Genomic DNA, 9,073 nt, shown 5'->3' on the forward strand with positions numbered 1-9,073 from the left:
TAACGTATCTTCCTTAGAGAAGAAAAAAGAAACCACCTTCATCAATTCACTTGTGATAATTGATAGGCCCAAATTGTGCTAAATAAATTAAAATACTGTGTATTATATTACGAGGAGTGATCAAGAAGTAAGATTACAAAACCTGCAGTGAAACGTATATTATGCACGTTTAATACATAACAGTCTCTAAACACAACCATGGTTTGTATAACATAACAAAGATTTAAAACTTTGGAAACTGAAAGAGCTACACACACGTACAAAACAAGATTTAACACAGATTTAGACATTTTGCAAGATCAAAATATATATTCTTTAATAGAACGACACAGATAAGTAGAAAACTGCAATATTCCCTACATGTATGCTATCACTACCATCAAAGATTTCGATCTTGGTGCCCAAATGTAAAATATTAGTGTTTCATAGCAGGCATAAGGACAATTTAGTTCCACATGTTTTACACTATAATGCGAAAAATTGACGGTACTAAAATTACTTAGTGCAATGTTTTATTAATGGATTTGTTTACATTGCTTATTCCTTAAATGACATAAGCACCATGTAATATGAAACAGCTGCACCCATTACCTGCAAAATATAGATACAAAGTATTATAGTTTGAATCTTGAACAGAAATCACACTTTTCATAATTGATATCTTCGGAATACCACCAAGCAATAGTGTACCTCTTTGATTAATATTTTACTAAAATTGCACTTGAATAAGAATATCAAAATTCATTATATTAGGCTTTGGCTGTTAATATGCTCTTTACTTCTAGTTTTAACTTTAGACATAGATGAAGCGGCTGTTTACCAGGGACAATTGATGAAGCATGAGTATCATATGAATTGAGTATATATATACATACATATATATACAACAGTAATGTGCATCACGGAGGGAAAAAAAACAGGGCGGGTCTTGCCTGGAGCCGGGGGCCTTAGGTTCCTCCAGTTTTTGGAATGACAAAAATTATTTAAGCTATTATTTATATATTCTTGAAAGTTTAGAATAAACTCATGATATACCTATCATAGTCTGGGTTCTGACTACCCCCAAGTTTGTGTCTTCTAGATCCGCCATTGGAAGATACGTCAGAAATTAACATAAATAAGAGAAAATTCAAATCAAATGTAAGGAGGACATAATCTCTAATGAGAAAATTCCTACGGTATATCTATTTAAGTGAAAGGTCAATTTTTGATGGTTTATATTTATGGTTTATATTTAAATAGAAAAGGGTTATGAAAAACGCCCAAATGAAAAGATGAGAATATTACATAAGAATAATACAATGGAGTTGTAGGTAAATGGAACGTGTCAAATGAAAAGCGTTATAGAAGAAGGGTTTTATTATTATTATTATTATTATTATTATTATTATTATTATTATTGCAAGGTAACGTACCCTTAAATTACGAATTGTTTATGCAGCAGTTGCTTGACTAGAAGTCAGTAAATTAGATTAAATAACGTCCTACTTCATACACTCTTTTCCTTCTTTGCCATAGGTTTCTACGAAAATACCTATCTTCTTTGTAAATATTTTTTGTGGTTTCCCGTCAGGGCTAAACTATGGCAAAAGAATAGTAATTCTTCTGACGAATACATTATGCTTTGAAACGGATGAAATAATCTGTCAGTGACAGCATAGCTTTTTACACTTTAGAACAAAAGTTCGTTTACGGTTTCGTAAAGTCGTAGAAGTTAACAGTAAGAGAATTTCGTCAACATTCTACAGAAAATAATATTTGTAACAATAAAAGGAAACTGTTTCCAATTAGACTTTCTGTCTAAATTTAGGTAAGAAGAATGTTTCATTTAAAACAAACCAACTTTCATACATGAGTATACACCCTTCTTAAAGAAAAAATGGTCAACCACCTCACTTTGAAAACAACTGAACTGAAATTTGTAGGATTTGTTCCTAGGCTTACTTTCTGTGTCTTTTCGACTGTTCTAATACCAAGCCTCCTCATTCATAAACTACTATTTCTGTGATCCTCAGTAGTAACTCTTTAAATGATTTGTACAGTCCACAGCAAAAAACATGCAACATGAGCATGTAAGTTTATTGCGAAACTACGCCTAACGGCACAGTGAATCAACATAACGTCTAAATGGCACGAATCACGCCAGGAGAAACCTCGGCATCCTCCCCTGCACATTTATTTTGGAGCAAAAAACTTCGTCGTTTCATAATAAACTTACATACTCATGTTGCAGGTTTTTGCTGCGGTCTGTATATAGCTTGAATTTCAAAAATGCATTAAAATAACTATTTAAAGTTTTCTATTAATAAATTAAGTGTGAGCCACGATCATATCTCTTCGCTGAAACTGAATTTAATTGAAAGTTTTCCACTATCTGAAACAAATTGAAACGGTGGTAAATGAATATCAAGCCTATACGTATTGTTTTCAAATTGAAACGTTACTACTTTCACAATAAAAGAGTAGATTTGAAGCTTGACGTTCTATTCAGAATTGAATCCACAAGAAGAATGAAAATGTTAGAGAGCGTGACATCCAAACTGTTCTCAGGAATAATTGAACCTGGATATCGCGGACATAAGGACTGAATCGAGAGAAAATTATATAATTGTAAGGAGTAATGACATTATTTACAGATAAGTAGAAAGAAGTTATACGATAGGTCATACAATAGTCAAACCTTACGCAAAAAAAATTGAGTTCTGTCTCGCCCATTAGGATACTCATTATAATAAAAGTTATGTGATAAAATTCCTTCTCGAGGTACAGTGTAAATGTTTCAAAATTCAGTGCATGTGGTTCAACAACTTCAGTGTAATGAGACGAACAATGTTGATTTGAATGTGAGGGGAAAATATTATGAAAAATGCTTCCTCCTCTCTCTCTCCATATTAGCGGAATCTTCGAAAACGTTTGAACACATTCAACTTATTTCTAATTAGGAGTGTTTATACTAAGTTTCATCTCCTTAATTTGAATGGCAGTAAGGCACTCTTCTCCTGATATAATTGTGTAACTTCTCTTTTAATACTTGCCACTTAAAAATTCCAAATGTCATTCGGTAAGGCCCTTATAGTTGCGTAAAGTATACGAAGCCAATTTTGGAATGTAGATTTGCATAGCGAACACACATACACACAACCACACTCAGCTTTAGTTTCAACATTCCGATTAATATTTGACCATCATGAGAGCCGTTTTCGATCAACAAAGTGGATGTCAGGAAATTAAAGAAGATTTGAAAAATTAATTATTATTTCAAAATGCGCTGCAAATATACTTACGTTACTAAAAGCATCCATTTGCACTATAAACATTCCCTTTCCTGTGATTTTCATGGCAGATTCACTTCTTATCATCATCATTCGGACGGCATATTTCACTTTGTCAGAACAACCGTACCAGGGACTCTCGAACACTGCATTCTTCACTGCCGTACTCTGGTTACAGAAAACACAAAAAGATCAGAAGAAAAATAATGTGCAGAAGTATAATGTATTTGTGTAAAGTTTTTTGACAGAACTGACGGCAGCTGAGGTTTGAGAAAAGGAGCCAGTTCACCTGAGCACTGGAATTTCTTGTGTGTTTCAAACAAGTTACAGTTTCCTTCATTTTCATCATCGAGCATATAGAAAGCATAAATAATGAGAGGCCTGAGGCATATGACATCTAACCGAGGATTCAATTCTTGACTTCTGCAAAATTGATATTTCTGAAACATTAAAAATTCCAAATTTGCAACCAGAAAGTACTTGAAGTTAAGGAAGCCAGAGATTTCTTCCTCGCATACATTCTTCTCCATGCAACTGCGTTTAATATATATATATATATATATATATATATATATATATATATATATATATATATAGGACGAGTGGTGATCAGAAAGTAAGGTTACAAAAGCCTAGAGTGAAACGTGTTGTATAATATTTCATACAATCGATACAGCCACCAGATAGTACAATCATTAAAGTTATTTTTCGACAGTCTTTATATCGGTTGAGACAGTTATGGCACCGTGAGATGAGTTTGAAGATTCCTTCCTGGTAAAAATCTTTTGGGCTCCTTGCCGGTGACGTTTTCTCTACCAGCCTCAAACTTTTGACACGATTCTGCTACATCCTGACGAGATATTACAATCTCTCCGTAAACCTCTACCAGCTGCCCGTGAATTTCAGCCGCGGTTGCATGTTTCGGCCACAGAAATCGAATAACTGAACGGACTTCTTCGCGAGACTAGGTTTGCAAACGAGTCACCATTTGTATTTTCCTACAACTAGTGTCGTAGTTGACGAGTGGCTGAAACTGCTTAAATCCATGTATTAAAATTGCCGGACACTCCTCATTCCTCTATAACAGACGAAAGTCCAGAAATATTGGCCTGGTAACCTTAGTTTCTGATCAGGACCGGATTTAGGGGGGGGGGGCTGCAAAGGAGCAGGTGCACCCCGTTTGTTCTAATATATAGTATCTAAAATGAGAAGCCAGCAGTGAAAATACCAACATTTTCCGAAACTTTCTGAAATCATTTTTCCATTTGAGGCTTAAAAGAAAGTTGAACTTTGCAAAAGCAATTGTTTAAGTCGATTTTCAAAAGGTCGGAGGAAAAAGATTCACAAGCAAAACAATATAGCATTTGTCAAGTAGGGAGAAAAACAGAAGCAGGAAGAGACAACATTTTTTTCTGCATGCCACTGGCGTAACTAAAGGCTTGGGGGCCCTCCCACAGACAGCGTGGAGTGGTTGCCCTTTCTACGTGTCACGTCTCTATTTGGGGGCCCCCTAATGGCTTGCCCCCTCCCCCCCCCGCAATGCAGGGACTGCGGGGACCTTATTTATTTATCTATTTCGTTACTTATCCGTCTCCTTTAACCTAAACACTTGGGTACGTGACGTTAAATTATAGATTCAACTTCATTTTTCACTGTTCACTTCATTTTATTCAGAGGTTTTCCATCAATTTTGCAGTTAGTATTTCCTGGTACTTTTTCATTTTTTTAAGTTACAAAAATACATTTGTGGGTTGATTGCTCCAGTGCAATATCAAATTTCTGTAGCAGATCTTAAACCAGAAGTAAGCTTAAAGACGTTAATTCTTGAGTAAACTCAAAAGGCACAATATTACAACTAATAATTATATTAACACTTCTTTTACACATAACGTTATCGATTCCTCATTGTTGGGTAAAGCCCCGTCTGGAAAATTTACAAATAGATGTAAATATACAAAACTTTGAAGAATTTCCTCCTCGAACAAGCACTGCTTTAATCTCTCTCATTCTTTTTAGTACTTTACATATCTTATGAGTTCATATGTATATTTTGTTTTGTACTTTCCGTATTATAATAATTCTTATAATAATTTACTTCACTTTCCATATTAGAGTTCTTTCAGTTTCAACGGTATAGTTGGCTACAAGAACTCTGCCCTTGAAAATGTACTGTGGGGATCCATATATTTTTATTTACCCATTAAGGTTGATTTAAAAGGTCAAGTTTTACCGATAGATGTCACCACAGTCTTCGTATCTCTCTCATGTATTTTTTTGTTTTTACCTTTTACGAAAATTTACAATTTCTCTTACAAATTTCAACCTAGAGACTTCAAATTTTTAGAGAAGAAACTTCATAACCTATCGAAGGCAAAATTCCGTGCCGATTTTTTATTTAGAATTTTCTTTACTGTTCAAATGGCTTGATTGTAGAAATGGATATCCAAATCTTTAACAATGGAACTATTTCAGCAACGAAGAAAATTCTAAATAAAAAATTAGCACGGATTGTTGCTTTCGATAGGTTGTGAAGTGTATTTTCTAAACTTTTCAAGTCTCCAGGTTGAAATTTGCAACAGAAATTGTAAATTTTCGTAAAAGGTAATAAAAAATACATGAGAGATACGAATACTGCAGTGACAGCAATTGACAAAACTTTTCCGTTTACACCAACCTTAATAGTTAATAGTGATCAAAACATACAATACCTAGCTCTGAATCTAGTTGGAATATAGTTGTGTATTTCAATTTCCAAGTTTGACTTTAAAGTTTTTGGGTATGCAATGTTGTAATATCCATAATGTTTAAGGTTTTGTGGTATAGTACTTAGTAATTGATTATAAAGACGTTGAATTACCCATTCATTACTAAAAGTTAGAGTGTGGGCGGGAATTAACTCTCTTTTAAAAATTGTTTATAACTTTTTTTTTTAGTTCTCAACCAATTTTCATGAAACGAAAATGATTTTGTTTCCTACAATAATAGAATATATTACATGATATCTGATTTAAGTCATTGCATGTATCAGCGATAGACCCTGGCGCAACGTCTAACATTGCGTGAACTAGATAAGCTGGAATCCTGGTACTAAGTATAGCAATCCATGGTACAAATTTTGAGATGGTGGCGAAATGTGAGAGCACCTCGCGTCTCGGTAGATCAAAGATCATACCGAACTGCCATTCATAACTAATGGACATAGCGAAATGAGACGGTCTATTTGGGACTTTTGTAAACAGAAAAAAAGAAAGAAAATTAAAAAGTACAAGAATAAGGTTCGAGACGTAAAAACTTCATTCATTTGCCCACATAATTCCTTGCTACATTTATACATTTAAGTGTTTAGCAATTGCTTGCGAGGCTTTGGCACAAAAAGATGTCTGGTCTATTCTAGTACAGACTGCTTCACTTCACCATCACTCTGTAAATGTTTTGTCACACATGATGATGAAAGTTTGAAATCTAGCCAATAGTGGTCTTCCTTGTCATAGTGAACTTTCAATTCAGTGTAAATTTTTACTATTCTATGCCAGTCAACAGCGGAAAGCTATTTTGAAACCCAGTTTACTATTGTTTTCGGAACAGCAATTAGTCATGAACTATTATGTTTAATGCTCCTAACGGAAGATTTCACACGTATGCAATTTCACGACAGGTTGTAAGACAATTGTCAGTGCTAAGGTGTTCAATGCGATTATTGTTCCCAAGAATAATTGTTGCTGGGGGCTGGAATCCACCAACTTTGTGATTATTAGGTCTGAGTGTCTCTTCGTCGAGTTATGAGTGAGGTCTTCTGTAAATTTCATTGACTTGATGGTCCCCTGTACTAAAATCATCATCACACGCTGTTCTGTGCACACGTTCATACTATTGCACATCATGTTGAACAACGGTCTTTAAAACTGACGTACTTAATAAATTTCGCCTACCAATAACAGGACACAGTTACCAGTTCCTAGTGTATGCACTATTTCTACCTTTAGATTCGTTTTCAAAGCTGTAAGGAAAAAGTCACGATTTTTAACGTCCCTCGTATATAAGAAGTAAATAATTATCGACATTCAGGTACATCCAACAATTATATCAGTATTCCAATGTAAAACTACTCTCAGATTGTGTGAAAAGGCCAGATCCACGACATAAACTTTAGATAAGTGTTAATTATTAAGAAAAATACCATACAGTTTCTTATGGTAAATAATAAACTTACTTTCGTTATTAATTCGTTCCCACAATACGAAATAACGAATAACTCCCCGACCAATAGTAATAAGTATTCAATCATTGCAAACATCTTTACTCCAAAGTCATTCATCTAAAAAAATAAAAAATAAAAAGACAATCAGAATAAACCTTACAAAATGTATTCTAACTTTATTATTCTTTATGTCAAGATTAAAGACAATGATTTAGATTTGAGTTACACAAAGCCATAAACTGCTGCTAAACGTGAGCTGCACCTTAACATAAGAAGAAACTGTGTCATGAATTTTAATAATATAATAATAATATACGAATTTTAATAAATATACAGTACTAGAAAATATTACTATAATAAATGTGCATACCTTTCTCTTCCTGAAAACTAGTCTGGTTCATTGGATAATTCGGAGCGAAAACACAGTAACACAAACAACCATAAAATAGAAGCGTGTGTACGCAGTTTATTGAAATTGATATTATAGCACATTGAATTATTCAGATTGAAAGCAAGAAAAGCTAAGTTATAAATTGAGAAATTCATTTGTAATTTTATGACTTCTTTTCAGTTGTTACTGAATGGTGGTTCATTCTAGACGTATTTGTTTTATTCTTTTTGGCAGATATGCACGTTCTAATATTGTAGTTAACTACCTCTTGTTAATGAGCTAGAAGTATTTCCCTCGGAGAAAAAGATGTTTTGAGAAAATCTTGAGGGAATTCATATCTCAAATACTCCGTTATCTTTTGACAAGCCGACAAGTGCCAATAGTTGGTAATTAAGGTTTGTTTTAACCTTGAGAAATTTCCGAAATTACTAAAGCTCCCTACTGATGAGAGGAGCGGATATAGCTAATGGTTTTACCAAAACAGACAGGGTAAACAAATACGTACAATCATTTCCTGAATTCCTGTACGTGCTTTTTCTTAGTCACACCTTCTGTCACCACCCCTTTATCAGGGTAGTCTTCTGGCCATTGACCTCCAAGAGCAAATCACGGGAATCCTTGCTTCTTTTTTCCAGTCACAAATACAGAACATCTGCCTATTATATGGGAATTCGAAAGAGTTAAGAAAAATAACAAAACGGTATTTTTCGTGGCCAAGATACGCAGGTAAATTTATCATTATTATCATAGGATAAACATTGCTTCAGTGTGGCCAACTTCCAAGATAGACAGGTGGCCAACTTAGAGAGTAGTAACTAACGAATGTTTATGGGAAAATGTAGGTTCAAGACAAACTAAGCCAAGATAAGCAGGTGGCCAACTTAGAGAGGTGGCCAAGTTGACAGGTTTCACTGTAGTAGAGTCCCTAAAATTCAGCACTCGATAACCAGAGAGTTTGGTTAAAGGCCACACCTTGGCAAGGCGAAAACAACAAACACGCGCAGAACAGTTCAAGGCAATTGCCCGCGTGAGTGTGTAACCTCTTCCCGCATACCTATTTCTCACTTCACACTCCTACATATGAAAATGACAAACATATGAACATGGCAAATATCCATTATAAAGGAGTTTAGGTCAACCAAACTCCATCAAATTCCTAAGATACTATGCCTTTGGCATATCTTTTATTCCGCCCCTCCAAGAAGAAGTCCT

General features: G+C 34.5%; 1 protein-coding gene across 1 annotated transcript; it reads right to left on the minus strand.

Annotated features, from left to right (window-relative positions):
• Positions 1–435: 435 nt before the first annotated feature.
• On the minus strand, positions 436–8,648 carry LOC145691701 (odorant receptor coreceptor-like). Its single transcript, XM_081767040.1, has 4 exons — positions 7,841–8,648; positions 7,483–7,587; positions 3,285–3,440; positions 436–591 (listed from the first exon to the last, which is right to left on the minus strand). The coding sequence occupies exons 2-4, from the start codon at positions 7,585–7,587 to the stop codon at positions 538–540; spliced, it is 315 nt and encodes a 104-aa protein (XP_081623166.1). The 5' UTR covers positions 7,841–8,648; the 3' UTR covers positions 436–537.
• Between the last annotated feature and the right edge of the window lie 425 nt (positions 8,649–9,073).

The sequence above is a fragment of the Thermobia domestica genome, chromosome 8 (genome assembly GCF_964235325.1).
Source record: "Thermobia domestica chromosome 8, izTheDome1.hap1.1, whole genome shotgun sequence".
In the NCBI taxonomy this organism is placed as follows: Eukaryota; Metazoa; Arthropoda; class Insecta; order Zygentoma; family Lepismatidae; genus Thermobia; species Thermobia domestica.

What these genes read in the sequence shown, in the direction of transcription:
- LOC145691701 (XM_081767040.1), bottom strand. Translation starts at nt 7,587, where the DNA reads ATGAATGACTTTGGAGTAAAGATGTTTGCAATGATTGAATACTTATTA. An exon ending in GGAACGAATTAATAACGAAA is followed by an intron (nt 3,441 to 7,482) that starts GTAAGTTTATTA and finishes TTCTGTAACCAG; the next exon opens with AGTACGGCAGTGAAGAATGC. An exon ending in AAATGGATGCTTTTAGTAAC is followed by an intron (nt 592 to 3,284) that starts GTAAGTATATTT and finishes TATATTTTGCAG; the next exon opens with GTAATGGGTGCAGCTGTTTC.